Source organism: Cydia pomonella, chromosome 16 (assembly GCF_033807575.1).
Source record: "Cydia pomonella isolate Wapato2018A chromosome 16, ilCydPomo1, whole genome shotgun sequence".
NCBI classification, from domain to species: domain Eukaryota; kingdom Metazoa; phylum Arthropoda; class Insecta; order Lepidoptera; family Tortricidae; genus Cydia; species Cydia pomonella.
Genome location: NC_084718.1, coordinates 16,434,288 through 16,448,163, shown reverse-complemented (window position 1 = coordinate 16,448,163; position 13,876 = coordinate 16,434,288). Strand labels below are relative to the sequence as shown.

The 13,876-nt window shown below is 37.0% G+C and overlaps 2 protein-coding genes across 2 annotated transcripts; one reads left to right on the top strand and one right to left on the bottom strand.

Moving 5' to 3' along the window:
- Nucleotides 1-2: 2 nt before the first annotated feature.
- LOC133526586 (protein phosphatase 1 regulatory subunit 7) lies at nucleotides 3-10,539 on the top strand. Its single transcript, XM_061863271.1, has 6 exons — nucleotides 3-297; nucleotides 383-599; nucleotides 1,306-1,434; nucleotides 2,360-2,522; nucleotides 4,912-5,220; nucleotides 7,024-10,539. The coding sequence occupies exons 1-6, from the start codon at nucleotides 291-293 to the stop codon at nucleotides 7,195-7,197; spliced, it is 999 nt and encodes a 332-aa protein (XP_061719255.1). The 5' UTR covers nucleotides 3-290; the 3' UTR covers nucleotides 7,198-10,539.
- Nucleotides 10,360-13,861, bottom strand: LOC133526582 (NADPH:adrenodoxin oxidoreductase, mitochondrial). Its single transcript, XM_061863267.1, has 2 exons — nucleotides 13,729-13,861; nucleotides 10,360-13,029 (listed from the first exon to the last, which is right to left on the bottom strand). The coding sequence occupies exon 2, from the start codon at nucleotides 12,965-12,967 to the stop codon at nucleotides 11,558-11,560; it is 1,410 nt and encodes a 469-aa protein (XP_061719251.1). The 5' UTR covers nucleotides 12,968-13,029; nucleotides 13,729-13,861; the 3' UTR covers nucleotides 10,360-11,557.
- Nucleotides 13,862-13,876: the final 15 nt, after the last annotated feature.

Here is a 13,876-nt window from a genome sequence, read left to right as displayed (position 1 = left end):
CGGTAAAATGGCAAACGTCAAAGTGACATCTGTGGGGTCGTTTCGCATCCTTAAAAAACTATTTTCGGATGTAGAATACAGTTAAAGAACAGAGGTTTAAATGGTTACTAAGACAGTCTGACCCAATTTTTTGACATTTACAATGACGACATTTGACGTTTCTCGAGGAAATCACGATTTACGTTTTGTGGATATATCGTGCCGGTTTATAATTAGTTCTCGTATCGGCTATTGATTTTGTTCATAAATAAACCTTCGGATCCAGAAACAAACCGCATACCGCAGGAACAATGGCAGGTAAGGTGTTATTTATAAACAGTGTGTTCAGTGTACTTGTTGTATGTAGTAGTAGTTGTAAGTACATATGCATTGTTTTTCGCAGACAATGTTGAATCTAAGCCTAAGACCGAGGCTGTAACTCCTGAAAAAGACGATGAGCGGTGCGAGGAGGCGTCCCCGCCACCTCCACCGACGCCGCCAGCCGCGGAAGAGGACACTCAAGAAATCATTGTCGTAAACGAACTCACTAAGGAACTCGACTTGAACCATGGCAGGATTGGAAAAATTGAAAACCTTGAGGACTTGCGACGGTTAGAAAGGTAATTTATCCTGCAATTCTAATTTCGACTACAAAATATGTTTTGTTTGTACTTCAATATTTGATCAGATATATAAATTTTCCTGATCTTCAATGAGTCATTGTTTGGTAATGAAACAGGTTTCTGTTGTTATTATCTGAAGAAGGGAACTATGTATAGCTCAATATAAACTAAAGTGATATTTATAGAGAAGGGTAATGTTATTCAATTGTATGTAACTGTATTAAACCTTTTAAGCACTTGTTTTAGATAAATGAGGTGTTGATATATTACAACAATAGGATTGTGAAATATTTTAGTAAACAGGTTTTAATGTCATTCGTAGAGTTCCTATAAAAAAAACTAAGCTGTATGTTGCTCAGTGGGCTGTAGATAGTTAATGGAGAATGTCACAAAGTGTTTATTTCTATGGCCACTGTAACAAATAAAAAACTGAATAAAAACACAAAGTGATATTTTTGTATTTGTTGTTGCTAAGGTGGGATTCCACCAGTGTGCGGCACAAGCATTTTTGTTTTGAATATTTGCGCTGAATATGCTTGTGCCGAACAGTGCTGCACTCTGCAATCCCGCCTTTATTATGCTTTAATATTTGTTGTTACAAAAAATGAGATTAAAATGTTGACAGCAAGAGCATCAAACATTATTGTTTCCCCTAAAGTAGTGTTTTAGTTCTGAACAAATAATTTATACTTGCTTAATACAGGCTCTACCTCCGCTGGAACCTCATAAAGAAGATAGAAGGGCTCACCAACTTAACCACGTTAGTAGAGTTGGAGCTGTATGACAACCAGATCACAGTTATGGAGAACATGGAGACACTTGTCAACCTCGAGTAAGTGGTAGTTTGTTGTTTAGGTACAAGTATTCCATAAGGAAAAGCCAAACACACACTGTATAGCTGACAAAGAAGATAGAAAGGGCTCACAAACATCACCTCACTGGAGTAGGAGCTGTATGGCAACCAGATCACTATCATGGAGTACATATTTATGTATGATGCTTGTTAACCTCGAATAAGTGATAGTTTGAGTATAGGCATACTATATATAAGGAGAATAGTGTCGGAATGCCACCGGGACAGTAACCTGCAGCTCCTACCTCAGGCAATTGGTTTGAATGAACGCAACACGTGATTAACAGCCTGCCTGTTTCTGGCCGGGCATCCCTACACTACATTACATCTAGGCATACTATACTAAGAAGCTACACACACAGACATGCCATTCTAAATGTGTAAATCTTATCTGCACTGTTACTTTTTGTAGGTGTAATTTTATTAATTCCATTTGTCTCTACTCAGTACTGGATTAAACAATAAACAAAGTAAGCAGTTTCATAGCATATCATTTGAGGAGTTCCGAGAGAATCCCTCCTGAATCCTGTCACTAGAATTAGATTTAAGCAAAAGTCGGACTAATGTAGAAGTATATGGCGGACTTATAAGTTTTGTATGTCAAACTTCCACTCACTCTTATTGTATTACAAGTTCTACCAATAAAAACTAGTACAAGACATGTTGTCATAATTGTTACATATTTGCTGTGACCATTTTTCCAAAAGTGTTATTCAATTAAAAGACATTTCAATATGTGTACAAGACATACATATTTTGTTACTATTATATGTTACTTGAATGTTCATGTCAAATTGAATGCGAGTGTTACTTCTATTTTATTGCCCTCCACCCACCTTTTAAATCTTGATACTTGGTGAAAAATACACATATATGGATTATAAAATGTTCTACACCATTCCAGATTACTAGATCTGTCCTTCAACCGCATCAAAGAGATCCAAGGCCTGGACAACCTCACAAAGCTAACCAAGCTCTATCTCAGCTCAAACAAGATCACTGAAATCAAGAATGTGAATCACCTCACTCGACTCGAGATGTTGGAGCTGGGAGATAATCGGATCAGGGTAAGATTAACATCATAGACTGTAGGGGTTATCCCGACTAGTTGTTACCATGAGAATAGTTACTACCAATGCATGTAGTGTGGTAACAAGTTTTGCAATTTTTTGTCAAAACTTGTTACCACTGGAAACAGATAAGGAAAAAGATCTCAGCACTTAGTGAGAATAACCAACTGTAGTGACAACACATTACCCCTAACGAAGAAGAGAGTAAGGTCACCCACAAAGGTACAATGTTAATATCCTACCAAACAACAGTACTGAAATAAGCGGTTGGGCTCCCATACCCCGCACTAAACTAGTACAGAAGGACTTATGTGTATTACGTTGACCGTGTATTGTTTTATAAGGCGGTCTTCACATTGAATGCGGATTCGCACGCTATCCTACAAATCACATATCGCTGTCACGCTCATACACCGGAGCGACGTGCTAATTTGCATCAGTGTGATGACTAAGCTCCATCTTGTAGTTCTTGTAGTTGACGAGGTCCTGATCTGTGGTTGTAGTTGTACCTAATATACAAAGTTTACAATGGCCACTTTATCTAGTCACTTCTTCAAGCAACACCGCGAAGGGAGTCGGCATTCGCACTTCTGGCGAAGCACATGCCCAACACACCGTACACAAAAAGAGATCAAGGTGTGCAAGATTTGTCTTTGACGTGTCATTTTTTATGTATTTGTGTCATTATTACAGATTGGATTTTGTATGTTGTGAGTGAGAAGTGCGACTTTTTTCTTCCTCGCCCTGTCCCGGCGGCATTTTTTGCCACGGCTCATTAGAGCCTGGGGTCCACTTGACAACTAATCCCGAGAATTGGCGTAGGAACTAGTATTTACGACAGCGACAGCCATCTGACCTTTAAACCCAGAGGGTAAACTAGGCCTTATTGGAATTTGTCCGGTTTCCTCACAATGTTTTCCTTCACCGAAAAGCGACTGGTAAATACAAAATGATATATTGTACATAAGTTCCGATAAACTCATTGGTACGAACCGGGTTTTGAACCCGCGTCCTCCGGATTGTAAGTCGCACTCTCTTACGGCTAGGCCACAAGCACTTTGAAGCACAGCAGTGAGAAGTGCGACTGTGTGCACATTTCCCCCCGCAAAAAGTGGCAGATAGATTTGTACGGTAAGATATCGTTTGAGCTCCTCCCTTCCGACGTGTCGGAAGCCGGTATTGTTCGAAGAGTCAACGACCCTGCCTATGCAAATGTAAAAAAAAGATGAATCATCAATTGTGACAAAAGGTTTTTACTAAAATCAAGGTCACGTTTTTATAAAGGTCTATAACCTTAAGTTTATTCCGTGGGTGTTTGTAAAGCCGCGTTCTCACTTGGTGCTCTGAATAGTTTTCAGCGAACAATCGTTCGTTCGTTCGGTGAATGGATACAGGGCGGCTTCCGGGAAAATCGAAATTCGTCAATTACGGGCATTTTTCTCTGTCACTCTAATTACGTCTTACTAAGAGTAAAAGAGAAAGATCCCCGCAATTTGCGAATTTCGGTTTGCGCGGTAGGCCCCCAGGTGCTTCAATAGTAAATAGCAAGAGCAAACATTTGCTCTAAACAAAATGTTTGCTCAGAACACTAAGTGAAAAAGCTACTTAAGACACATATAGTAAACACCCCTATAATTGAACAGGCACTTGTAATGGGATGGTATGGACAAATCCTGTAAAACTAATATTTACCATCAGTTTTTAATCGCTGGCAACATTTTACCGTAAACAAGACCCAAACAGCTGCTTAAGTATAAATTTTTCATTGATATTTGTTAGTTTGAAAACCATACATGCTATGACTGGAGAAAAAAATCATAGTTTTAATTGGTTAATAATATTGAAACCAATTGCAGTAGCTTTCATTCAATAGAAAACATAAAAGACGAATTGGACATCCAACTTTTCAAGCATAAAGTGGTAGAAATTTTACAGATGCCGGTGAAATATCAAAAATACTCCAAATGTTCTCTTAAATGTATGGGACATTTGATTGGTGCCATTAACATAAGAGCTTACATTTACATGCCATTTATAGAACGCGATCAGGTGTATTTCAGGCATCATACATTAAGAAAACATGGCCTCATAAAATTTAGATACTGCTGTCATTCATTGCAAGCGGTACGCCAAAAAACGCTACAAATTGTGTTAAAAGCATGAAAATCGGTTTCTATACAAAAAAAAAACAATCCATAAAAAAAAACTTCATATTAAGTGTCATAACTCCTTTCCTTTTTTTGGTTCTATGGGTCAAATTGATTAAAATGGCCTAAAGATCCATAACATTTCCATACTTTTTCACCATTTGCATGATTTTACTAAATTCCGGGGCGTACCGCTAGGACTAATTCATTCATTTTACATAATAGAATATTATTTACAGGAAATAAAAAACCTCGACGGCCTAGTCAACCTCCGGCAACTCTACCTCGGCAAGAACAAAATCACCAAAATCCAGGGCTTAGAATCCTTCGCAGAGCTCTCGATCCTCGTCCTCCAAAGCAACCGCATCACCAAAATGGAGAACTTGGAACCGCTGGTGAACCTCGATCAGCTGTATTTGTCGGAGAATGGCATTGAGAAGATCGAGGGGTTGGAGAATTTGAGTAATCTACAGACGTTGGACTTGGCGCAGAACAGACTCACTTCGATTGATAACTTGACGCATATGATTGAGCTGGAAGAGTTGTGGGTGAGTAATCTTTCACACTTTTGTTCATTTTCATCACACTTGCTCGAAAAAGATCTTATGTCATGCAGGTGTATAGAAGGACAAAGGCCTATATTGTTCCCGCGGGAGTTATGGATTGTAAAAAAAGTGTAACTCCCTAGGGAGTTATACCTTTTTTTATTTGTTACCAATTCATACGAATTAAGTTTTTTTTTTTATACTACGTCGGTGGCAAACAAGCATACGGCCCGCCTGATAGGAAGCAGTATCCGTAGCCTATGTACACCTGCATCTCCAGAGGAGTTACATGCGCGTTGCCGACCCTAACCCCCTCCCACCCCTCGTTGAGCTCTGGCAACCTTACTCACCGGCAGGAACACAACAGTATGAGTAGGGTCTAGTGTTATTTGGCTGCGATTTTCTGTAAGGTGGAGGTACTTCCCCAGTTGGGCTCTGCTCTAGATCTGGAATGTCATCAACTGATCACACAAAGCGAGATGACATTCACAATGCCCATACCTCTCTTGTAAGTAGGTATAAATGAGTTTTACGTATATATTTAAGTATTATTGTTCATGTTTAAAAATATTTAATTTGATTAATTTAATAGCCTTCTAAAATCATTTTACACAATCTTCAATTGTGGTTGAATGTCGGATAGGTCTGCGCCTTCGATGCATAAGCTGTCAAAACATGACAATATGGCGGACGAATGTTTGAAACCACATTTTAGGAATTTTTTTGCTTAAAATTTAGTTTTTTTTTTCGCAAGTCTGATGGAAAACATTGTGTGTAACTCCGGGGGTAAGAATATTGTTACACGAGTCTTTAATTCCCTTCGCCCCCCTCGTTGCACAATGTACAGTCAGCATCAAAAGTAGCGGATCAAATAACGCTTCATAAGTATCTAACATTCTGTGACAGCTTAACAAAAAGTGATGTCTTAATTTAATATAGAACAACTAAGAATGTATCTATTAATAGAAAAGTTATCCGGAATATCAGATACTTTTGACGCGTTGTTTCAACCGCTACTTTTGATGCTGACTGTACTATTGTTTCGACCGTGCGTGTTGGCGGGTCTGCCGTCTCGTGATCTGAATTAACAATGTAAAGCATTTTTCGCATAAAATGTATTTTGTTGGCATATAGCGGAGGTTTTTTTTTATTTAGTAGTTATAGTAATAGCTGTAAGTACATTCATCGATATTTGCACTCCAAACTTCAACTCAATTCCGTTTCTCGCTGTCTCGTGACTTCAATCGACCTAATTCCTTTCTTCAATTAATCGTTCGTGTTAGTAGAACAACGGTTCATCTCACAGTGAGTATAGATGACATATACGACTTTGTCGAACCAAGGGTCGGTTGTCTTAGTAAAATTGTTGTAACGTAATAAAAATGGCGAACTCTAGGTCAATTGGTCTGTGTTATCGTGAATCAATTTCTACGATGTGTTTGGCTTGGCCATTCAAATGAGATCTGTAAAAAAGTGAAAAAACAACTATTGATCCTGGACAGAAGTGGAGTCAATTGTTTTGGAGTTACTGCCTATTTTTTTTTTGTCGCAGACTACATTTTTCCCTAATGATAGATCGTGTCATTCACGAAGACGCGTGCTTTGACTCGTATTGTCATGTTATTGAAGGTTAGATTTGACAAATCTGCGCGTCATCGTGGATGACACGAACTATATAAAGGTACTAATCGTTATATTTTTAAAAGTTAGGGTAAGTTTTCTCGGACCATTTACGCGTAGCAGAACCGAATCTGGTAGCCCTTTTGAAAAATCATTGGGTAAAAATAAACCATTTTTTCATTTCAGCTAAACGACAATCAGATTGGTGACTGGGCAGACGTGGAACGTCTCCGGCCTAACGACAAACTGATCACAATTTACTTGGAGCGCAACCCCGTGGCCTCGGACCCTGCCTACCGACGCAAGCTGAAGCTGATTATCCCCAGTCTGCACCAGATCGACGCCACCCTGTGTAGATAAGCATATACTTGCTAAGTAATCCCAATCATGATATACTTGGGGTGCAACCCCGTGGCCTCCGACCCAACATACCAACGCAAGCTGAAGCTAATTATCCCCAGTCTGTACCAGATCGACGCGACCTTGTGTATACTTGCCAAGTAACCCCAATCACGATATACTTGGAGCGCAACCACATGCCGTCCAACCCTACCGACGCAAACTGGAGCTCATCATCCGCAGTCTGCACAAGATCAACGCCACCCTGTGTAGAAAAGTGTATGTGCTAAGTAACCCCAACATACTTGTAGCGCAACCTCACGGCTTTCGACCAAGCATACCGACGCAAGCTGGAGCTGATTATCCCCAGTCTGCACCAGATCAATGTAACCCTGTGTAGATAAGCACATACTTGCTAAGTAATCCCAATCACGATATACTTAGAGCGCAACCCCATGGCCAGCATACCGACGCAAGCTGACGCTGATTAACCCCAGTCTGCACCAGATCGATGCAACTCTGTGTAGATACGCGTACTTGCCAAGTAACCCAACATACTTGGAGCGCAACCCCACGGCCTCTAACCCTACCAACGCAAGCTGAATCTCATTATACCCAGCCTGCACCAGATCGACATCACCGTGTGTACTAGTAACCCCAACAAACAAAACTTCGCTAAATCTGGATGCACCTTTATTCAATAGATTCCCATGGCTGAGAAATTTTACCACTTAGAGCTAATGTAACCCGTATTTGGAGCATTCCAAGAAGTTGTCTACCATTGTCGTACAAACGCGAGTTTTCTGAAAATTTTCAGGTATGGGAGTTTCTTTTTCTGTGACAAAAATATGCCCAGAGAAATAATCTTCGGCATTAAACCCCAAAAAAATTCTTATACACTAAATAAAATTCGCTCGTACGGGACAACCCGTCAAACCCGTGGAATACTTCATTTACGGTACCGAACTTAATGAAATATAATTAAGTAGGTATAATACATTTCATATTAGACCAACACTTAGATGATCCAACACGAGATGTCAAAATGTTCTAATCGTGAATTTAGTATAATTTTTATATGAAAAGAAAACACAAAAAAATCTGGTAATATAAATGTACATCTAAATACAATATGTTTAAAATAAGTGCAGCTTTTTGTTATATTTATATTATTTTACATTTATTAATTTAGTCTAAATAATTAAATTAAATAATACTATATAATATATGTTCATAAGACTAATTTTACTGTCGCTTGTTTTCATTAATAAGTATTCGCTTGTTGCTGTGCTAATCTTAAAATTCAAGGTGTGTATTTTATTAGATTTAAATCATTGTCACATATCAGTTAAACTGAAATCATTCATAGCTGTAATTTGTATTGTGATGTTATTTTATTTCCCTTCTAAACCATGTCTATAGTAAACTATTTACTTGAATTCTTATTTAACAACTGCCTAATATAATCTTAATCTTATGTTATCTAGTTGGAAAATATACAGTTTTCATTACTTATTATAAAGTGCCTAAAATAAGCCAAAATAATACCATCCTAATCATATAACGAGGAAGTGTGCGATGGTAAAGTATTAGCAATTATAGGTATTAGCAATTTTCAGTGAGCAAGAGGTGCTCAAGAAACTTCCGTCTCGAATAGGTAAACTGTGGAATGAACTGTCGCCTGCGGTATTTCTGGACCGATAAGACCTACAAACCTTCAAGAAAAGAGCGTACTCCCATCTTATTCTTAAATCTCGGCTTAAATTCCGGCACCCCTCTGGTGCTGCGGGCGTCCATGGGTAACGGTAATCTCTTACCATCAGGCGATTCGTCTGCTCGTTCCCTATCATAAAAAAATGCAGATGGCGCTTCAAATGTAAATATTGAATTCCGTTTTTATGTTTAAAAATTTAAATAAGGCCAGAGTCCGAAGCAAAGTGTGCTCACTCCATACGTCAGTTTTCTTACCAAAGCGATTATTATTTCCGAAGTGTATTAGGATTTATCAGTACCGGTACGTGACAAAAATGAAAAATATTCCAATAGCCCCCTGCTATGTTTTTAATTTAATACTTAATAACTTAACGTAGGAAACGGATTTATTAATGTCCATTTCCTTTTAAAACCAAGCAAAATAACTACGTCATAATATTAAGATGTAATTATATGTTTAGAATTTTAATGCATAGTGTAATTTAACTCTTTAGTTAAAATTATAGAGCCAACATATTTTTTGATGATGTTTATTTAAACTCCGAATTTTCGGTGCATTCGTTAAATTTTATTATGTGCTAATGCATTTTTACCACAATGTTGCAAGTTATGCTTTATTAACGTATTTTAAATGTAATTAATGCTTGTTTATCGTTGACATATATATCTAAGGACGGGCCTTACGGGCACTAAGAATGGTGCGAGCTAATCGTGCAGTCTAACGCAACTACCAATCGCGCATGTGATGAGAATTCATCAACCAATCGCGTTGTGGCGTTAGACTGCACGATTGGCTCAAATTCGTGTGCGTGACACCGCTGTACTGGCCCTATAAGTCAATGTTGTTTACAGTATAGTATTTACTGATTCCATTACATCTATTACGACGCGTATTAATTATGAATAAACATTGTTATATGTAAAATTAAGTATATGTTGCTGTAGTTCGATGTAAACACACGCAAATCAGCATCTATATCATCTTTATTTATCGAGTCAGGTATTATCAGTCAATTGAAAACAGTGGTCTCTCCAATCACTCCATACTAAACTTGCAAACCGAAATCCACCTTCGGACTTTGTTATAAGGTTTATTTTTGAAATAACATTATAAAGAGTTGGCGTGTTAGTTAAAAAGCTATAATTTCCAAGACATTCATTAACTTGTATGAAATCGTGTACTGATCATGATACTATACCAGTAACTGATAGTGCCTGATGACCTGATCACGAAAATGAATACACGATTTTTGTTTTAGGGCCTGTTTTACAATGTCCAAGTAAAGTCTTGTATAAGCTATTTGCCACTTGTCTGATGAATAAAGTCATCGTTGGCGTTTCACAATCTTCAAATAGGCTTAACGGGTAGATACAGTACTATGTTTTGCGGTTAATTTATTTGTTAATTAGCTATCCAATATTTGCACATTGTGAAACAGGCCCATAAACTATTAATTAACAATAAACGAATGTTCGACATGGAATTTATTATTAATAATTGTAGCTGAATGTATTTTAGCAATTTTAAACAGTTTTTACTGGAGAATTGTAGGTATTGTTGAGGATAAAGCACATATTGTTAAGTTAAGCGTAAGCGTAGTCGCGTCTTCCACTTTCAAAATGGAGTTCGCAATAAATGTTTGCAAATAATATTTAGTTTCATTGCTAACCTTTTAACAAGTATACAGGGTTAATATTTTTAAATGGGCCAGTGAGAATCATGTACGGAGCATTCCATGAAATTGTCTACTATTGTCTCGTACAAACGCAAATTTTCTGAAGATTTGCAGGTACAAGAGTTTCCTTTCTGTGACTAATGTTCAAAAATATACACAGATTGGTTCGGCACGAACGATAATAAAGATTATGAGAACGCATGACATGTCAAAAATGTGAATGGTATTGTTTGACCCATTTCGTACCTTGTCGCATTGACAACATGAAAGTCGCTAGAGACGTCATATTATTGTCACTGACAAGGTACAAAATGGGTCGCAAATCTTTTGACTGTACAAAATAATTACCTATATGTGTTCATATCAAAAAGAATTTGAAAAAGAGGTGGATTGTCAAAGTAAATTTTGTAGCCACAGTAAATTTACTGCCATCTTTCGACACATAATTAAAACTTTTAGAACGCCATTTGACTTTGATCCTTATTCTTTCACTGATGTGTTAAATATCAAAAAGTGGCGCCATTTTTCCGGGCATTTGCTAAAGGTTGTGGCGCCATCGCTCGAAACAATGAAGCCATACCTTTGGCCTTTGCTCTATTAGATGGCGCCACTTTTTGATATTTAACAAATTTAACACATATCAGTGAAAGAATAAGGATCCAAATGGTGTTCTAAAAGTTTCAATCATGTGTCGAAAGATGGCAGTAAATTTTACTGTGGCTAAAAGGTTTTCTTTAACAATCCACCTCTATTTCAAATTCTCTTTGGCTCATATCATGTAAACTATATAACTCTTTTTATAAATATGATTTTATTGTAATAGCACAGGTATGTTGTATATAATTGTTATCAACAAAAATATTTATAATAACATTTTTGATAATATATAAAATTGATTTAGTTACCAACTAACAACATAAGGGCTAAGTTTAAAGTTAACTATTTTTATTGCATTTATAAAATTCATTATATACAAATAATCTATACAATTTTCAAGAATAAGCAATTTCCACCATTTTTGCAACATCACAAATTTTCTCCCTTGGTTTTCCCACTTTTTTGCCCTGCTCTATCTCATATTGATCAATTTTGTTCCAGCCTTCCCAATCAACTATTTCATTTCTCAATATTTTTTTAAGTTCATTAAATCCACCCCTTGATCTGCTATTCTCTAACTTGCTAATATCTTCACACATTGTGTTAGCAACTTGAAATGCATTGCCCATGGTGTGAAGTATTACGCCAACAGGCCCGGTTCCAAGCCATCCGGCAACATACATTTTTGCTAGCCTAGGATGGGCATCCAAAATTCTTCCATTATCATTATTCACCATTCCTTGAGGAAGCAACTCTAAATCCTCATCAACACTCACACTCTTGTACCCAATACTTCTAAAAGCTAAACCGCAATCTAGCAACTCCTTTTCATTAGTAGAAACACACTTTTGCTCCTCAACATTTGTTCCATTTCCATATAATCTATTTTCAAACAATTCTATTCCTTTTAATACATTATCTTTATCAGTTATAAACTTATTAGGGCTTCGTAAAAATATAGGATATAATCTCTTACTATTTGTGTCTTCTTTCTTTAATTTGTTTTCTTCTAATGATTTTAACATAAGCTCCGTCAGACGTTTACGTGGACGAGGAAGACTGGCTACCACATCTGCAACTCCTACAAAGTCACTCTCTCTCCAAATTGTGCTACAATCCTTCATCTTAAGCTGCTCTCGTAATTCTTTAATTGTAAAAGCTACTTGCAAAGGACCTCTACGTCCAATCAAATATAGGTTTTTGATCTTAGATTCAGCTAAAGCATCAAGTGCATGTTGTGTTATGTCTGTTTTCTTTAACTCTTCTATTGGTGACAGCAGTATTCTAGCAACATCTAGTGCAACATTGCCCTGTCCGAGGATAGCAGCAGTCTCATTAGATAAGTCTACTTGAAGGTTCCTATCACTGGGAAGTCCGTTGTACCATCCAACAAAATTCCTTGCTGCAATCACATTATTAGCATCCTCATTTTGAATACCCAACACCTTATCTTCTTCAGCACCATACGTCAATAAAACAGCGTCATAATTTTGTCTTAATTGAGGCAATGTTACATCTTTACCTAATGTAATATTTCCATAAAAATTCACGTTGTCCTGTTGGGCGACTTTTGTGAACTGGTTAATGACGTTTTTGACCTCTGGATGGTCAGGGGCGACTCCATACCTGATTAGTCCGAAGGGCACAGGCAGTTTCTCGATGATATCAACTTGGACGTTGGCAAGTTTCTTGGTCAGGCGCATCGCCGCGTAGAAACCGGCGGGGCCCGCTCCAACAATGCAAACATGGGGCACTCTCGTACCGGAGGAAATCATCCTTGTAAAAATTCTTAGTTTGGTACTCATTTTTAAGCAGAAAATTCTTAATTGTCAGTAAAATCAGGTATGTGTCCAAATCCTCCTACTTTCTAAAAGCAACGCAAACAGATTTAGAATTTAAAATCTTTTAGACTCATCTTGGCTTCTTCAAATACCGAATGAATTGTAATATATTAATACCAAATAGTTTTTTAACATTATTAGATATACGAATTTCTATTTGACTTTGTAAATAAACAAGTTAAATAACCTAACTTTTTTGACGTTTTGATTTTTGCCTTGCCAGACCAATGAAATGAAAAAGAACCAGCGTAAAAGTCCGTATCACTTCTATACTGTACCGCTTCGTATCTTTCTTATCGTAAGATTATGTATGTCTCTTGACCATATATGTATCATTATTTTTTTATGCAATTTTTTCTATGGAAAATAAGATGGTTGGAAATATCAACATTAATATACCTATTCTATTCAAACATGATGATCTGTTTCAAGGACCATGTTTATTGGTACTTAAGTATTTTGTCAACATGATTTTTCCATTGTGTAACGAAATTACTTCTATATATTTATAAGGTATATCGGCGTTACGCAATGAAATTACATTCAAAGTTGATATCGCCAAACCAAAGGCCTAGGGGAGGGGTAGAGGGGTACACATGTATTGTATGTAAAATGTAAATATGAATAATACGATAAAATAATGTCTATTATAATTAGCTAGGTAGTCTAAAGACCAAAATATGATACCTACTATTGGTCATAATTTGGAAATAACATATACTTACCTACATATTTATATTCACATTAAAGTTCCTAATAAGTAAAGTAAAATAACTCCTTTCTGTATTTGCTACACTTTAACTTAGCCTAGCAACAAAATACCTTTAGCCGTGAACATTTTTATACGATCACTATGCGTGCTTAACATTGACC